The following is a 20183-nucleotide window of genomic DNA, read 5'->3' as shown; positions in this document are numbered from 1 at the left end:
ACAGAAATTCGAAGAGGAAAAAGCAACCAGGACCGCCAGAAAAAAGGTTAGTAGCGTTTCCTTCCTCTCCCCTTTTTGAAGGATTCTTAACGAACGATGATCCACGAATTGAATTGAAAACTGAAACAGCATAAATAATTTCCATTTCTGAATCTGGATTTCAAAATTTCTCAAAGTACACACACTCCCTCCACAAATTCATATTTCTTTCTATCATTACACTATAAAGATTATAAAGATCGAATGAATAATCAACATCAAAATCAGCTGTAGCATCTAAAGGTTGATTTCAGGCCTTGAGAATTCTCCCTCTCTGCCGAGTTCCTCGAGTCTGGTCACGATTTTCCGTGCTAAATCGTTGTAGGCTCGGCTGACAAATGAATTGGGACTTGATATCACGATAGGGATGCCTTCATCGGCGCCATGTCTGATCCCCGTCTCTAATGGTACCTACAATGATGGGATGGCCGGATTCAACATGTGCATTCACAAGTCGAATAGAAGATGCTTGAAGTTAAGACAACAAAGTAACATGTTCAATCCCATACACAGGTTAGTTCTAAATTAATATCATCTTTTTTACATGATGGTTTAGATTCAATTTCTTTTCGAAAATAAAAGATCAGTTTAGGTAGGTTTTCTTCGCCACATGGGAGCAAAGTCTCTTGAACTTAAACATTTTATGTACAAGATAATATTTAGATGCAATGTTACTAATAGTATGCATGTTAATATAATACCAATGCTGCATATGAACTGACATATATATATATATATATATATAACAATATTACGTATAATATATACTATCATCGATTTCAGTATAAATTGTATATTCCTATAGCACCTATCATATGCTGCTGACTAGGACTAATCAACATATTAGCCCTGTATTGATTAACTCTAACATAGGGTGTTTTTGTTTGGGGAATTTTCCCCAAAATTTACTATTTATCAATTGTTTTTTTCTCTGAGATTAAACATTTATTTTTCATTTTTATATTATACTAAAACTTAATTTTACATTTAAAATATTACATCATACAACTATTCTAATTCAAAATTTTACCATTCAAATCCCAATTTAAAATTCAAATCCCCAAACAAACACACCCTACAATGTTTTGGGATCAATAGTACCTCTCCAAGAAACTTCATGCCCATTTCTTGGGCAGTCTTCTGAGCTCCGCCTTTTCCAAAGATATAATACGGCTCCGAACAGTTAGGACATTTGAAGTAACTCATGTTCTCCAGGATTCCTAGAATCTGCGAGACATCAATTACACTGTCCGGATTTTATTACAGTCGACTGAATGTTTGGAGATGAATATGTATGTAAGCAAGCGCATACACTTCAAGAAATGTACGTACCGGGACATGCACCTGCGAGAACATTCCAACGCCTCTACGAGCATCCATCAATGCAACATCTTGAGGGGTCGAGACAATCAACGCGCCTGTCCAAAAATGCTTCGTATTATTTAGGTTGTCATTTCTTTGCAAGAAACATAAGCGCCTTTCTTGTCTGGAATCCTTAGAAAAGTATCGGCCGAATTAGGACAGAACAACAACACACCTGATAGTTGCAATCTCTGGGAGATGGAAATCTGAGCGTCGCCGGTGCCAGGTGGCATATCCACGACGAGAATATCTACGTTTCCCCAATTAACTCCTCTTGTCATCTGTTCAAGTGCTTTCATGACCTGAAAGGACATGAAAGCATCATCGACTCGGTTAATAATTCTTTAAAACAATACCATGATATTCTTACAAAAACTCCACCAATAACATAGAACAGGAAGATAGGAATCGGACAAACAACATAAACTTGCCATTGGACCTCGCCAGACGATCGCCTCCCCTTCCGGAATGAGAGATCCCATTGACATGCATTTGACCCCGTAGCTTTCGATAGGAGTCATTTTCCTAGCTGCAAAGAAGCCACACATGATTCTCAATATTCAAAGAAATCATCGCATTCAACCCATTGTTCAAACAAAAAATCCGAAAAGATAATCACAAAAGCTCGCCAAAATTCCCAAAGGGCTCTCTCTTTATTCCAAGATTTTATGATTCCGGGAAAAAAAAAATACATTGTTTTTTTCTCATAAATCATCACATTCAACCCATTATTTAAACAAAAAATCCAAAAAGATAATCACTAAAGCTCACCAAAATTCCTAGGACAATTCTTTTGAGAGATGAATAAATGTCCGAATTGAAGAAATAAATAAATGTAGTCCAACTAAAAATAATAGGACATTCAGGCGCGGATCCATCTAGTACATTCACTCCACCAAATTAACTAAAACTACAAAAATTTATCCCAGCGCTTTCATTCTGCACAATTTTCAATAAAAATATACTATTTTCTCTCACAAAACATCGTATGAAAATACCATTTAAACAAAAACTAAAATCTAACGTCCCATTCTAATTAACTTTCAAACTACATCCAAACAAACCAAAATTTATTTCAAATTTGTGTTGAAAGACCTTAGTTGTCAATTTCAGATAGCGATATGCTATAACAGAATAATAGAATCCTAATTCATAGATAGTTTTATAAGAAAAAATAATTAGATCACAAACTAATTTGATAAGTAAACAATTAAGTTAATTATGCTCAATCTAATAAATAGATTTTCTTCTTCATTTTCAACACCCTCACTCCTACTCTCATGTGAATATTTTCTTCACCATCTTTGTTTTCAATCATTTCTTCAATTGTATGTTCGTCACATTTCACAATGAAATACTATAAAATCTACATTTAACAAATATAATATTATATTATAAAATATAAATCTACTTATAATAAAGATCATAATATACTCCCTCTGTCCTGACTCAAAATATCCTTTCTACAATTTTCGTTTGTCCCAGTCCAAAGTATCAATTTCCTATTTTAGTAAAAGTTAGCATTAACCAATACCAAAATATCCTTAACTTTTACCTAAATTTCAAACATATCATTACACATTAACAAAAATGTTAAAAACCTCTTACACATTTCCATTAGCTAATAAAATACTATTATTTCTTAATCTACTACAAAATTCCAAAGGGGCCGGGAATATTATTCAATTTAAAGGCGCTCCACTCCGCACCACTAAAAGCCACTACGCCACTGTTGCTTAAAGGTCTCCGTTCTGCTGCACCACTATTAGCACACTATTGACAGCTATAAGGAAGACTGTTAAGAAGTAAAAATGTGGAGAAGGGAATTTATTATCTTGCACGGCATAAGAACTACAATGAACCATATAAAACATCTTTCGAACTATGGCTTCTTTTCTTTTCGGTTTCTTCCCTCAAAATTCCCTCTAAAATCAACAATTTCATTTCATAAAACATCATATCTGACCCCCAAAAAAATGCGTTTAACTGCATGTAAGAAATGTTGAACCATGTGCAAATATCATAATCAACTTATACACTACAAGCTCTCTAACTTCAGAAAAATCCAAAATGCTGTTAAGTACAGAAAGCGTAAGAAAAATTGGAGAAGATGACAATGGCGGAACACACCTTCAGTCAATTGAGGCTTTCCATGGAGTTTCATCATCATAGTAATGGACGGTCCGTAGACATCCGCGTCCAGCAGGCCTACCCTAAGCCCCAACGTATTCGCCAGTGAAACTGCGAGATTCACTACAACAACAACAATAACAAAAATCTTTGAATCACAGTTCTTAGAGACGACGAAGACGACGACACCATCAATACCTGCAGTGGTTGACTTGCCGACGCCGCCTTTGCCGGAAGCGACGGCCACGATATCCTTAATCCCTTCAATCTTTAGATTCTGCTTCGGATTGGTTCCCTTACCACTCTGCACAGCCAAACCCCTCCGGCCTCCGAGCTTGAAGAAAATTTCATAACCACCACCGAATTCAACAAATTGGATCTCGAAATTGTAGGTTTAATCGAGGTTAGGATAGCATCACTTACCGCCAAATGTAATCGAATCGTGTTCTTCATGGAATCCGGCTAAATTCCTCCGCCTCGAACCTAAACCCTAACTTCCCCAATCGAATCGAAAAACGTAATCCCCAAATTGAGCAGCGGAAGGAGGAAGTGAGGAGGGAGTTTGGTTTGGGGGCTTTGGGAAAATGGATTTTCGATTCGATTGCATATCCAGGCCCACGATTTGAGAGAGAAGAATCTGGTGCCATAGCCCGTTGAGGATCAGATCGAATCGAATCGAATTGAATTCCTGTTAGTGGGCCTCCCTGCCTAGCTAGGGTTAGCGATTCAATTGACGATGGAAATGAAGAGAGGAAGAGAGCAATAAATTGGGGGCTTTGAGTGCGAGCAGTTAGGAGCTGGGAATTCAGCGTCGCCATCATCATCATCATCGATGAAAAGACCTTAGCTCTAACTCTGCCATGAATGTCGTCTGTAAATCTAATTATTTTATTTCATTTTATGTTGGTTGCATTAAGCATTTAAGCCGTAAGATTTTGATTCAAGATTTTAGTTTTAAATTTAAATTAAAATAGTTGTTTGATGTCTTTATAAATATATATTAATGCGATATTTTAAATGTAAAGTAGCTGACTTGCATAATTATTGAACGAAAAATAATAGTTAAAATATTTGATTTTATCAAAATAGTAAAATGGTAGATTTAATTGACTAACGAAAAAGAAAATTGATATATTTGTAAACTAAAATTATATACTACTCTATTTGTCCCAAATACTGCGTAATATTTGAGTTCGACACGAGAATAATACTAAATATGATCATTTGAATATTAGATAATGTAATTGGAGAGAGAAATACATATTTTTTTTTTTTATTTGAGTGATGTGATGAAATAAAATATATATACTTAATCTCTTTAATCTCTTTTTGGTATGTCTCAAACATCCAACAATATTTTCAAAATATAAAATAATTAATTATACTTAATCTCTACCTCACACTTTATCCCCTTACATCGTCCAAATAAAAAAATAAAATATATATTTCTCTTTCCATCACATCACCTCATTTCTAAATTATCCTATTTAATACTACTTATCTAAAAACTCGTGCCAAAAGCAAATATTGTACCTTGTTTGGGACGGAGACTAGTATATTTTTACATGTACTTGGTATAGATAAATAGAGATGGATACATTGAAAGTTTTTGACTTATATTGTCTGTTTGAATAAAAGAATCATAATTTAAAAATAAAGTATTATTATTATTTTAATTAAAAATGGAACAAAAATTAAAAAATTAAAAATTATCAACTAAACAAACCATATTTGAACAAAAATTTCCCCTCTGCCAAAATTCTCACTTACCTGATCTTCGTCTCCTAGTTCATTCACTCTCTTTTTCCCTCGACTAAAGTGTAATAAATCATTGGATAAACATTTTTTGTTTAATCCTGTAATTGGATTCTTATCATTTTAATCTCGTAAGTGGAGCATGTCGTAAATTAGTCCCATAAGTAAAAAGTTTTCGTTGTTTTAGTCATTCGGCGCCGGAGACGCCCACGTGGCTCGCCGGAGGTGACGTGTCCGCCAGGTGTCCCGCCAAGTCAGCGACACCAGGCGGACATGTGGATTTTTTTTTTTCATTTTTTAATTTTTTTTTAAAACTTATTTTTAATTTTATTTGTATTTTTTAATTTTTTTAATTTGGTATAATTAAAAAAAAAAATTTAAAAAAAATCCACGTGTCCGCCACACGTCACCTCCGGCGAGCCACGCGGGCGTCTCCGGCGCCGGAGGACTAAAACAGCGAAAATTTTTCACTTATGAGACTAGTTTGCGACAGGCTTCACTTACGGGACTAAAATAATAAGAGATCCAGTTACGGACTAAAAAAACAGTTTAACTTAAATAATTTATTCCAAATATATTTATTCACATTATTGCATTTTTCAGTTATATTTTAAACTGAGTTATCTAATTTATCAAACATAACAATCACTTGTTATTTTTTATTATATTTTTATTTATAATTTTATTATCATTTATACATACAAAATGCAGTGAAATACTCAATTCGTTCAACATAATTTGTCCATATATTTTTATTTTTTTTTGTCTCTCTCACATAATTTTTTTTTCTTAAATATGATTATACACAATATTTTAAATTTCATAATTTATAATTTTCTTACTCTTAATATAATTATGTTTACTAATATATTTTTCTTAACTGGTTACTAATTATATTTTACTTAAATTTTCGTTTATACAGTAATAGACCATAGTTTCTGGAAATTATAAAAATTGAATAGTATAAAAAAATTATTTGAAATATAAATCAACTTTAAGTTTGTTCTTCCAATGTACTACTCCCTCCGTCCTGATCCTTTTTCCTTTTTTGTATGTTCCACAAAAGATATCTCTTTTTATTTTGGTAATTTTATCAATTTTAACATACTTAACAAATATAAATTAATTTAATTAAATTTCTAACATCTTACGCGCAGGATCTACTCAAAAACCCTTTTATTTCTATATCTCTTCTCAATTAACATAATTTTTTTTATTTATATTTAAAACTTCTCATTTTTTATAAAACTAATTTATGGTAATGATAAATATTTATTTATTTATTTGTATTATATAAAAAATTATTATTTACAAAATGATATCCATATTGCATATATTTTTTCGATATATAATCTTAAAATTTTTAAAAATACCAATAATATTATTCACATAAAAAATAATAAACTAATATCATAATTTATTATTAATAACTTACTAATGTACATTACCTAAAAAAATGTGTCCCTAACAAAAGAGTTCATCACTCTCGCAGGAGGGATAATTTTTTCCTACATAATTATCAATATATATAATATTTCCTCCGTCCACCACCTATTTATCCGTTTACTTTTTGCACGTAAATTTTAGTATATTAATATTATATTGATACGTTGAACAATTGATATACATAAAGACTATTATACCCCTTAAAATTTATGGTATTAAATGGTGTTATTTGATGACATTTGTGTAATATTATATAAAAGGTGGAGTAATTTTATATTTTAATGGAAGATACATTTACTAAAAAAAATAAAAAATAGATACATTTGCGATAGACAGATTAAAATGACAAAATAGATAGATTGACGGTTGACGGAAGGTGTATTTATTTTATAAAAGTACCTAATTTTTTATAATTTACATAATTAATATATTGCAAAAAATATCTCACACTTATACCTTATTATCAATTTTGTTCTGTATTTATCTCCCTAGCAAAATATATCCCACATGTTTACAAAAGTAGCTATTTATGTCATTTGCCCGCGCGTGAAATTCACACCACGCGCCCTTTCGCGCAATCACGCGCGGCCAAATGATAGAAATAGCGACTTTTGCAAATATGTGAGATATATTTTGCCAGCAAGATAAATACAAGACAAAAGTAATAATGAGATATACGTGTAGGATATATTTTGCAATATTCCCTCTGTATATATATATAAATATAACATGAAACCAGAACACTAAACAAACAAAATTTTAGTTATTAAAAAAGGCGTCAAGTCTCATTAAAGGAATTCCCTATCAAGTAGGGGCCGGTGGTGCAACTTTGCTGCTCATTAATCCATACAAATTTTACTTTCTTAATTAAATATAAAAACAATTAAATTGATCAAATTTGTATAATGACTATTTACTATTTGTTTTACTGTCATTTGAAATTGAGTTGAAATAAAATATTTATTTAAATTTTTTAATTAAATTATAATTTGATGTGACATTTTATAAAAATCACTAATACTTTTTATTATTATTATTATTAAATATTAAAAAAAAAAAAAAACAAACAAACTCAGTCTACAAATTTCTAAATTAATCAATCTTAAATATGCCCTTAAGGATACAAAGAACATCAATAATTTCTAGGGGAAAAATCCAAAAAAATATTTTGATAAAAGTTTAGAATAATTAAAAAGCATAATATGTATTTTCACATTTCTTTTTAATGATTGTACTTTTTTATATTATATATATATATATAAAAGTGTGTTGATAATATAAAAATAATATATTTGTTATGAATAAATAGTATGTATATTATATATATTGTAATTTTTAATGCATTTTAATTCTAAGATTGATTGAGAATTAATTTTTTTATAATAATACTATTTAATTTATAGAAATATATATATATATATATTAAAGTAATAGTAGTATAATATCAAATCGACTTTAAAAGAACAAACTCATAAAATTTTCAAGAAATGGCACAATCATCAACGCACGTGCCACCACGTCAAGAAAATCTTCTAATCAATCTAATTCAATGCCAAATTATTATTATTATTATTATTATTATTATTATTATTATTTATTTATTTATAATCTATCCGTCTCAATACAATAGTCTTGTTTACTATTTTGTTCGTTTTAAAACAATAGTCTCATTTCCATAAATAATTATATCACTATAAAACTATCATTATTTTTTCATTATTATTACACAATTGCCACTACTTTTTACAATAACACACTCACAAAGGCAAAAAGGTCTTTTACCTTTATTTTTTTTATCCACTATCGATATAATATCAATATTTCTTAAATTCCATGCCAAAATCAACCAAGATTAAATAATTGTGATTTAACTTTTATTTAATTGCTACACTTTATTTCATTTCTAAATAATTAATTAACCACTTTTCTTAGCTGTCTTTCAAATGTGAATGATAACAGGCACTTGGAAGGCAATTAAAGCTTTATTACTTTGGATTTAATTAAATTACTTATCCAAATCCAATAATCATTTATGTACATATATATTTTTAACCAACTAAATATAGCAATAAATCTGAATTTCAATTCGCAATAATTGTTAAAATTATACTAACAACAACAACAATATATATATATATTTTTTTAAATTTGTTGTGTTTCCGAAATTTCATTATTATTTTTTTTTTCAATGACGATGGGAACCTGTTAAGTATCCGACGTTAAATGTAATGTTGGGATTTGTAGAAAAAAAGAATTGTATATTTCATCATATCGAAATTGGATACATACAGTCCTATTTTATAGAAAGATTTAAAGTATAATGAATAAATAAATAGCTACAATCTCTCCTAATATCAAGCGTAATCAATACAAAGATTTAAAGTATAATGAATAAATAAATAGTTACAATTTCTCCTAATATCAAGCGTAATCAATACTTTCCATAACCGAATATGGAAATACAATATTTACCAATATACATTCCAACACACCCCCTCAAGCTGGATCCAGCAGATTGATGGAGCCGAGCTTGCTAAGTAAACGAAGAAACTGTGTTGTGGGAAGCATTTTGGTGAAAACATCAGCAAGTTGTTCCGAACTTCGAACATAACAAGTAACAATAATTTTAGATTAAACTTGTTGTCGAATACAGTGGCAGTCGACCTCGATATGCTTTGTTCTTTCGTGAAATACGGGATTAGCAGCAATATGCATCGCTGCTTGATTATCACAAAATAAAGCAATAGGAGTAGTAAAGGTACAACCAAGATCAATAAGGAGAGATTTAAGCCATATAAGCTCACATGCAGCAGAAGCCATAGCCCGATATTCTGCTTCTGCACTAGACCGAGCAACAACATGTTGTTTTTTGCTCTTCCAGGACACCAAATTACCCCCAATAAACACACAATATCCCGTAGTTGACCGACGATCCAAAGTATTGCCTGCCCAGTCAGAATCAGTATAGTCAAAGATATTAGTGTGACCATTATTAGTCATCAGAAGACCACGACCGATTGAACCTTTCAAGTAACGGAGGATCCGTTTAACAAGCTGTAAATGATAATCAGTAGGTGCATGCATATGCTGACTCACTAAACTCACAGGAAATGCAATATATGGTCTAGTAATAGTCAGATAAATCAACTTTCCCACAAGTTTTTGATACATGCTTGGAGAAGGAAGCAGTTTGCCAACAGACTGTAACTTTAGTTTGTTGTCTAATGATGTAGGTGCCGGTTTAGCATCAACCAGGTCAGCATCACGAAGCAAATCAATAATATATTTACGCTGATTTAAAAATAACCCATTGGACGAAGAGGCCATTTCTATTCCAAGAAAATACTTCAACTGCCCAAGATCCTTAACAGGAAATCGAGCTTGAAGCTTACACTTCAAATCGGAAATGGACTCTGTATGGCTGCCAGTGACAATCAGATCATCGACATAAATAAGAACCACCAATGTTTCTTTTAATCGTCGACGAACATACAAAGAAGAATCCGCCGAGCTCTGAGTAAAACCAAGATTCTCAAGTGCTGAACTCAACTGAGCATGCCAAGCACGGAGACTCTGTTTCAAACCATAGATTGACTTGTGCAATTTACATATCAACTCAGGATTCTGAGCTTGAGGATGTCCAGGCGGAAGTCTCATATACACCTCCTCCTCAAGTTGCCCACGTAAGAAGGCATTTTTTACGTCCATCTGTGACAACGACCAGCCATAATTAATTGCAACTGATAAAAGAACACGTACCGTTGTCATCTTCGCAACAGGGGCGAATGTCTCCTTGTAATCTACCCCAAACTGCTGAGTAAACCCCTGAGCCACAAGCCGAGCTTTATGCCGTTCAATAGTTCCATCGGCATTGAACTTGGTTTTAAATATCCATCGACTCCCTACAACATGCTTTCCAGGAGGAAGTGTCGTAATACTCAAAGTCCTATTTTCGGCAAGAGCTGAGAGTTCTTCGGCCATAGCTTGCCTCCACTCCACATGTTTTACAGCTTCTTTGAAGCTTGTAGGTTCCGGGTTGCTAGATACTGCTGCAAGGAAAGTTCGATACGCAGGGGAAAAATTATCATACGTCAAACAAGCAGTAAGAGGATGTCGACTAGCAAAAAGGAATCCTGATCGTAGAAAAAAGGAATTGTATATTTCATCATATCGATATTGAATCCATACAGTCCTATTTTATAGAAAGATTTAAAGTATAATGAATAGATAAATAGTTACAATATCTCCTAATATCAAGCGTAATCAATACTTTCCATAATCGAATATGAAAATACAATTGTTACGTACGAAATTTAGAATTAGGTTAAAAGCCCAAGGTAAAAAGAAGAATGGGCCTGACAATAGGGTTGATTGAACTGGCTGAAGGACACCGTGAGGAAATCAAGGAAAATAAATTTATTTATTTATTTCTAAGGAAAATACAGGACGGAAGGACCTCAGGTCGGTAGGTCCTCAGGACGGAAAGACCTCAGGTCGGAAGGTTTTCAGGTCGGGAGGTCCGCCAGACGGGAAGACCTCAAGTCGGAAGGTCTTCAGGTCGGGAGGCCCTCAAGATGAAAGACCTCAAGTCGGAAGGTCTTCAGGTCGGGAGGTCCGCAAGACGGAAAGACCTCAAGTCGGAAGGTCTTCAGGTCGGGAGGTCCGCAAGACGGAAAGACCTCAAGTCGGAAGGTTTTCAAGTCGGGAGATCCTCGAGACAGAAAGTCGTTGAGATGGGATATCCGCAGGTCGGGTAAACTGTAGGTCGGATAGAAGGAGGAGTCGGACAAACACGGAGGCCTTTGATCAAATATAGGGGGCGGTTGATATGGAGGTCGGCCCAAGTGGGGTCGGGCGAAGAAGTAGGTCGGACGAAGGACGAAGTCGGGCCAAAAGAGCGGAAGGTCTGTAGTTGGCTCAAGGAGTGAAATATAGGGATTTTTGGTCTGCTGGGGACACGTGTCAGCATAAGAAAGGTTGGAAGACGGTTGAGAAGGAGACGTTGTAACCGTTCGGGTGACGGTTTTCAGTACGGTTTCCCAGGGAATATTTAAGGATTTGGATCATCATTTGGCAAGGCATCTTCAATCAACTTCAACAAAGCAAAGTCAGATTTGGGGATCACCACTTTAAATTTCAGTCTTTTATTTTCCAGTTTATTTTCTGTACCATACAGTGTTTAGAGATTCCTAATCTCAGGCACTAATTAATCAAGTTTAAGGATATTTTCTATATCTTTGAATTTTACTTTATTTTTGTTGAAAAAATACATCAACAAATTGGCGACCACAGTGGGAGCAAGACAAAATTGCTCATTCCAATTCCGGCGATAATTTCATACGTCTTAGATCCGGCCGAATCATCGGAAGGGTCCATATGGCAGGGTCACAACCGCAAGCATCTTCGACACCGGTGGGAGAATCCGTTCCACCACCCATTGTGCCAAATGCCGGGGAAATCCCACAACCACCAACTGATTGGTGGTCTTATGTTCAACAAATGAACAACCAGCATACCTTGATTATGCAGAATATGTTGCGTGAGCAACAAACGAACATGTTGCGTGAGCAACAGAGTCAGTTGCAGAACATGATAGATCAAGCATTGTCAAGGGTTAGTCTTCAACCCACTCAAACACCACCAGGAGTGTCACCGTCCAGACCACAGGCAAATTTCGCAGGGCCATCATTCGTGGATAGTACATTCCCAAGTGCCACAAATCCCAACCGAATGGATCGGGGAAAAACTCCTTTGACTTTTCCCAACAATGTTCCACTGGGACCAAGGGTTACCAGTTCGCAGCCGAACAATACAAGGGAGGACAGGCCTGAAGGATATTTACATGATCCGATTCATATTCCTGTGCAGGATCCGTTCCAGGTTCCTGATCATCAACGCTTTCATGTAGATCCTGATGAGATTGCACATATATTAAGGGATCAGTATGGATTAACTCCTCAGATGGCTAACCGCCCTGCATATCAAAGACCTTTCCCAGAAAGGATCATTCATGAACACCCTCTCCCAAGGAATTTTCGACCACCCGACTTTCATGCATTCTCAGGGGAGGACGGATCTTCCACCATAGAACATGTTGGTCGGTTCACAGCACAATTAGGAGAAGTTGGCAATAACCCTTTTTATAAGTTACAGCTGTTTGGTTTATCTCTTACTAGAACGGCGTTTTCGTGGTTTGTAAGTTTGCCTCCAGCACAAATTCAGACATGGGAAGGACTGGAGATGGCATTTCACGCTAGATTTTTTAATCCTTTACCAGTTGTTTCTTTAACTGATTTACTTGAATTGCGACAGTATCCAGAAGAAACTGCTTCACAGTTTATAGAAAGGGTGCGATTGATGAAGGGACGATGTCCTACGGTAATCAGTGAGAAAGAGATGACCAATTTAGTGGTCCGGAATATGCATACTCGTTTAAGAAAGGCACTCATTGCCCTGGATGTTGAGGATTTGGCAAGTCTTGCATCCAAGGCAGGACGTCTAGAATCTTTGTTCAGAGAGGAAGATCAGCATAACAGGCGTAATAGAGGCCAACATATGGCGAGTATGGGAACAGAAACATGCGACTTTGATTTTAATCAGTCAGAAGAGATGGCAGCCGAAATCCTTTCTGGAAAACCGTATGTATGTCCTAAATTGAAGCCAGTACCAGGATCTGAAGGAAAGGAGCAACCGACCTTTGATAGTTCGAAAGCTGATGAAATCTTTGATATCCTACTGACTGATGGGCAGATCCGTATTCCAAAGGGTCAAAGACTTGCCACTAAAGAAGAAATCAAAGGGAGACCATATTGTAAGTGGCATAATTCTTTCACACACACTACAAGTCAATGTACTCATTTTAGGAAGGAAATTCAAAAGGCCATCAAGACAGGTCGGCTCAAATACATCACTCTAGGTGTAGACCAGCAACCGTTTCCGAATGTAACAACGGCAATGGTTGACATCCGACCAAGTTCGGAAACAAGGAAAAGTTCGGCCAACGATGGACAAAAAGGGGAACGAAACCAGTCAAGCCCCGAAACAAAAAAAGGAAGTCGGCCAAACAGCAGCCGAACGGAAGAACGACTCAAAGTTGTTGAAAGGCCAGTCGCTGAAAAATGGGACCGTCCAGACGGTTCTTTTAATGTGGAAGTGAAGGAAAAGGTTTTAGTGCGAGACCACCCGACCAGAAAAACGGGTTCAGTCGGGAACGATTGGGCTCGAAATAAAAAGCCTTTACCCGTTGATATAGATCCTCGTTTCCCAGGTATGAATCGTACACAGATTCGCAATGCCAAACGCAGGTATGCTGCAAAGTATGGGAAACGAGTTCCTGCAGTACAACAAAGAACCGACGAACAAAATGCAGCCGACCACTTGACAGGAGATCAGTTCATTAGAGTCTTTGCAGAACAAACGACCGACGAGCAGGGAGCGGCCATTCAGTCTCCAATAAGTCGGTCCAGTCGGGTCTGGTCAGGAAAGCAACCGAAGGACGGATTAGGAGCTTCCGACTATACCAAAAGAAGTTCGTCGGGACAGGGGGAAGGTAAAGGAATGGCAGATGAAATAATTAAAGGTTTTAGATGCCAACATTGTGAACGGATCAACATCAATCCATCTCTGGAAGAATTTCGTATTGAATCCTTGACGGTTCAATCTCGAAATGAGACGAAGGAAGAAGTGGTGCCTACAGAGGAAAATTCAAGATCTGTTAAATCTCGTCTGGGACCACGAATCCCTTGTCGAATGACAGAGATTAACCAGATGAGTGATGAACCGACGTGGGCGAGTCTGGTAGATGATACTATGGACGAACCTTTATGGGCATTCTTGGCAGATGACGAATTAGAGGAAACAGAGTTGGCAAAGATTACAGATTCTGAGCCTCAGTCGGAAGCACCTTCAATTGTCTTTCCTCCTATTCCAGAGGGTGCGAACTTCCATTTGAAACCGCTGTATGTTAATGCTCACATTTGTGGGAAACCAATCACAAAGGTGTTCGTGGATAATGGAGCAGTCTTTAATGTTATGCCATTGAAGACTCTCAAGAAGCTAGGGAAAGGAATTCATGATCTGTCCCCTGTGGAATTCGAAATGACAAGTTTTACAGGGCAGCCGACCAAGCCTGAAGGTATGATGGTTGCCACAATTGAGGTCGGACCAAAGAAAATTTCCACTGTTTTCTTTATTGTGGACGCAGATACTACATACTCTCTCTTGCTGGGAAGAGACTGGATTCATGCCTCTCAATGTGTGCCTTCAACCCTGCACCAACAATTAATGTTCTGGGAGGGAAATCAAGTCTTCAAAATGGAAGCGAATGACAACCCATTCGATGTAACCGAACAAGTTGAAGAGTCAGTGTTTTATTCCAGTCAGGTGGCTCCGATGTCTCAGTTGTACATGGCCAGGGAATACCCAATCAAGGGTTATAAAGTCACTGGCCAGAACTCGATGTTCTATTAAAAGAACACCTTTATTGTATGGCTCATGATAAAGCCACACCCATTCCCGTATAATTTGTTTGTAATGGAAGATACAAGCTTAGAAGTATGTAGTTCTCTTATTAATAAGTTCTATTTAAAGCAGTTATTATATAAAGCAGAAAATAGTAAAGAGATTCTGGATGTTCACCTCCAAGAAGATGAACAATTTCGCTGGCCCGACTTATTAGAAAAAACAGAACCAACAGCTTCATCACAAGACCCATTATTGGAGTTTAATTTAGGAACCGAATTGGTTCCAAAAGTGATCAGGTTAAGTGGTTATTTGTCTAAAGAGCAACAAACAATGATGCTCGAAGTTATTAGAAACAACATTGATTGTTTAGCATGGGATTATTCAGAGATGCCTGGTTTGACAAGAAGTCTAATAGAGCATCGATTGCCCATCAAAGAAGGTTGTAAACCTTACAAACAACCTCCAAGGCGAATGAGTCCAGATCTGATGCCTCAAATCAAGGAAGAAATCCAAAAACTTCTCAAAGTGGGTTTCATTCAACCTTGCCGTTATGCGGAGTGGCTGGCTAATATTGTGCCAGTGGTCAAGAAAAATGGTAAGATAAGGATATGCATCGACTTCAGGGATTTGAATCTAGCTACCCCTAAGGACGAATATGTGATGCCTATGGCCGACATGCTGATAGATGCAGCAGCAGGGCATAAAATCCTTAGTCTGATGGATGGTTATGCAGGTTACAACCAAATATTCTTGGCAGAAGAAGACATTCCTAAGACAGCATTCAGATGCCCAGGGGCTTTGGGTATTTATGAATGGACAGTCATGCCATTCGGGTTAAAGAATGCAGGGGCAACTTACCAAAGAGCCATGAATTCAATCTTTCATGATTTAATTGGCAGATCTATGGAAGTGTATATTGATGATGTTATAGTTAAATCTGCCAGTTTTGACGAACATTTGAGGGATCTTGAAGAGGCATTTGAAAGAATGAAGAAGTACAAGTTGAAGATGAATCCAACCAAATGTGCTTTTGGAATATCAGCCGGGAGCTTTCTAGGATTCTTAGTTCATGAGAGAGGAATTGAAATTGATGCCAACAAGGCTAAAGCCATTCTTGATAGTCGGTCACCCAAGACGGTTACAGAAATCCAGAGTCTGTTGGGTAAGGTGAATTATTTGAGGCGTTTCATTTCTAATGCTGCTGGCAAGGTCAGACCTATTACTAAATTGTTGAAAGCTGGAAAGATTGCCTTTGAATGGGGGCCCGACCAACAAACGGCTTTAGATGCTATCAAGCAGGCATTGGTTCACCCTCCAGTCTTGATGCCTCCCAAACAAGGTCGGCCACTCAAACTTTATTTGGCAAATACATATGAAGTGGTTAGTTGTTTATTGGCGCAGGATGGTGATGACGGGAAGGAAAGGGCAATTTACTATCTCAGTAAAACCCTTACAGGACCAGAATTGAATTACACTATGCCAGAAAAAATGTGTTATTCATTGGTCTTCGCTTGCACTAAACTCGAGCATTATTTGCTGCCCAGAAGAGTTGAGGTCATATCAAAGGTGGATCTCATCAAATTGATTTTACAGAGACCTACTATGAAGGGCAGACTCATGAAATGGGCCATCAAATTGGCTCCTTTCGATCTTCAACATTCCCCGCTGAGGGCAATTAAGGGACAAGCAGTAGCCGACTTCTTGGCAGAATTCTCACAAGTCGGGTATTCTCTTTGTGATAGTGTCCGACCATTTAGTTGCTCATCATATCTGGATAATCTACAGGTCGGATGTGTGCCATATATAAGTACCAGAACATGGTTGATGTTCTTTGATGGTTCTACCTCTGGAAACAAATCAGGGGCAGGGGTCTTTTTGCAAGGACCTGATGGTCAAAAGATCAACTTACAATTACGATTGGAAGCCATGACCCATAATTCGGCAGAATATGAGGCTTTAATTTTGGGTCTGGAGGCTTTAATAGCCAGGAAGGTCCAGTCTGTAATCATAAGAGGGGATTCTCAACTAGTAATCAACCAGGTAAACAACCAATATGTTTGTAATTACCCTCATCTCCGTAGATACAGGGACATTGTGGGTCGGTTACTGACGAAAATCTCAGAAGTAATAATTGAGTTCATTCCGAGGAAAGAAAACCAACGTGCCGATGAGTTGGCTCAAAGGGCTTGTAAAGGAATTCTGGAGGATATGTGGTCGGAGATCAAGTCGGGCATAGAAGAAAAGACAGACCCAATATATGACCAAACGGTCGGGCAAGAGGCTATTGGACAGGATCCCGACTGCAAAGTTACGGTCGGGCAAGAGGCTATTGGACAGGATCCCGACTGCGAAGTTCTGGTCGAGCAGGAGACTGTCGGACAGGAGCCCGACTGCGAAACAGTGCCCGATTGGAGAACAGAGCTTATCCTGTATTTACAGAATCCTGGTGCGAGTGTTTCAATTGCGACACGATTGAAGGCTTTACGTTTTCAATTGATAAATGGAATTTTGTATAAGAGATCATTTGAAGGTTTACTTTTGAAATGCTTGGGATCTAAAGAAGCTCTAGAAGTGATGACAGAAGTACATGGTGGGATATGTGGAGCTCATCGGGCAGGTCTCAATATGAGATGGGCCATTCATCGCTTGGGGTTTTTCTGGCCAAAGATTTTTGAAGACTGCATACAATTTGCCAAAGGCTGCCAGGAATGTCAGAGACATGGAAACTTAAACCATTTGCCAGTAACCGAATTGCAATTCTTGGCAAAACCATGGCCTTTTAAATCATGGGCTATGGATATTATTGGTAAGATACATCCTGCTTCATCGAAACATCATTGTTTCATATTGGTCGCGACTGATTACTTTACCAAATGGGTAGAAGCAGTTGCTTTGAAAAATGTGGATCAGAAAGAAGTGATAGACTTCGTTTTGAACCAAATTATTTACAGATATGGTATTCCTCAGTCTATAACAACCGACCAAGGCTTGGTCTTTACAGGGGAAAAGTTCTCTAATTTCTTGGCAGAATTCGGTGTTCGGTTACATCATTCTTCACCTTATTATCCCCAAGCCAATGGACAGGCGGAAGCAGCAAATAAGATTATCATTGGGATTATAAAGAAGATGATTGAAGGGAACCCAAGAAAGTGGCATTTGTTATTGTCTCAGGCTTTATGGGCACATAGAAATACCAGAAATACGGCCACAGGGTTCTCGCCGTACCAACTTACGTTTGGCCAAGATGCTGTTTTACCAGCCGAAATTCGGGCATCATCCGGCCGAACAGAATTTACTGATAGTGATCTTACAAAGGAATACCAACAACTTATGTTGCAGCAGTTAGAAGATTTGGATGTTAACCGTCTCCATGCAATAGATCGAAGTGTGAAACAGAGTGAAATCAGAGCAAGGAGTTACGGAAAGAAAGTTCTTCACAGGACATTCCAAAAAGGAGACCTAGTCTGGAAGACCATTCTTCCTACATATAAGAAAACTGATCAATTGGGAAAGTGGTCACCGAATTGGGAAGGACCATACATTGTTCAAAAAGATATTGGAAATGGCGCGTTCATTATTGTAAATCATGAAGGTAGAAGAGTACATGATTGTATTAATGCTAAATATCTGAAGAGGTATTATCCTGCCTTTTCAGATAACAAAACTGCCTGAAACCACATATTATTCAGAACCCATTTATGGGGTTTCGAACCTACTGGAAGGTTCATTTCTGTTAGTCATCGTGTGGTTGTGAGAACTTTTCTGTCTCTGAATCAGACTTTTCATCCCAGTGAGTGGATATTAGCTCTGGTTCTTCTTCAATAAGATCTTCCAAGTCTGGTCGGTACCTTTCCCATTGGCTTTGCATGTCATCTAGATCTTGGTGGGTACGTGCTTGCATGTCTGTTAGGGCTTGATGTTCACGATCAACGATGGTCCGCAATCTTGAAAAGACTTTTCGTTGGTTGGAAAATAGGTTATCCCAACCAAGATCTGGAAGTATGTTTGCTGCGTGATTTTCGATCATTTCCATGTGATGATGGAGATCAGGGATTCGGCTGCGGATGTCATGAAGAGGTTCATACCCCTCAATGACTTTTTCCATCAGGCGGATGACGCGATGAATAGTTCTTCTACCTCGTTGGGAGAATCGGAATTTGAAGTCTAGTTGCTTGAGTATATGTAACAAGTCTTCTGCATGGCCTCCAATAGGGTGATTACCTACAAAGAAGGGTTGAAGAACACCCTCCCAGTTGCTTGATGGAACATGAGGTCGGTCATTCGCCATGTTTGTTAACACTTTCAGTGTGCCTGGGAATGTGTTTCTTGAAATGTGAGAAACAATGTTCTTTTAAAGAAGGAGTTTGGTTCGTTTCCTATAAAGCTGGGAATTGAAAGGTGATCCTTGTTTTGAGAGAAGAAAGAAAAAATGGATTACTAAGTCAGTTGTTGTTACAAAGGGGGAAATATTACAATAGTGCCCCTAGGGCAGTTTTTATCTGTGTCCATTTGTTTTCATCCCTGGATAGCCTTCTGGTATTGGCAGCCGTCTGATATCTTCTGATGAATTGGGATCGGGCTTGGGTTTTCAGCTCTTGATCCAATTCAGCCTCATTTTTGGTATACTTCTCAAGCAGATGCTGTTCATTGGTAATTTGCTTATCCAGGGTAGACTGTTCTTTCCTCAGCTCCCGCAATTCTGCCTCCTTTTTCTGAATGGCATCATCAACCAGAGCTTTCGTGCTAAGGAGACCACCCAGTCTTCCAGTAGTTTGCTGAAGGGATTCTCGAGTCTTGGTCAAAGAATTCTCCAGCGTTGTTTGATCGAAGTCGGGCTGGGGGGTTTCGGCTGACAGAAGGCCAATGACTACCACTTCAGTCTTGAGCTCTGTAAGTCTTTCCATCAGCCGATGCAGAATGGGGACGGCTGGTGATTCCGTTGGAGTGTAAAAAAGAAGGCCACCAACCGTCTGAATGAGTTTGTCCAA

The 20183-nt window shown here is 37.1% G+C and overlaps 1 protein-coding gene across 1 annotated transcript; it reads right to left on the bottom strand.

Annotated features, from left to right (window-relative positions):
• Positions 1-121: 121 nt before the first annotated feature.
• Positions 122-4417, bottom strand: LOC127243054 (iron-sulfur protein required for NADH dehydrogenase, mitochondrial). Its single transcript, XM_051262904.1, has 8 exons — positions 3955-4417; positions 3730-3865; positions 3532-3654; positions 1833-1930; positions 1577-1703; positions 1372-1457; positions 1141-1266; positions 122-450 (listed from the first exon to the last, which is right to left on the bottom strand). Exons 1-8 carry the CDS (start codon positions 3982-3984, stop codon positions 277-279), a joined length of 900 nt encoding a protein of 299 aa, XP_051118861.1. The 5' UTR covers positions 3985-4417; the 3' UTR covers positions 122-276.
• Positions 4418-20183: the final 15766 nt, after the last annotated feature.

The sequence above is a fragment of the Andrographis paniculata genome, unplaced genomic scaffold (genome assembly GCF_009805555.1).
Source record: "Andrographis paniculata isolate CXL003 unplaced genomic scaffold, ASM980555v1 Contig89END, whole genome shotgun sequence".
NCBI classification, from domain to species: Eukaryota; Viridiplantae; Streptophyta; class Magnoliopsida; order Lamiales; family Acanthaceae; genus Andrographis; species Andrographis paniculata.
Note: the sequence above shows the minus strand (reverse complement) of the source record. Positions and strands in the feature narration are given on the sequence as shown.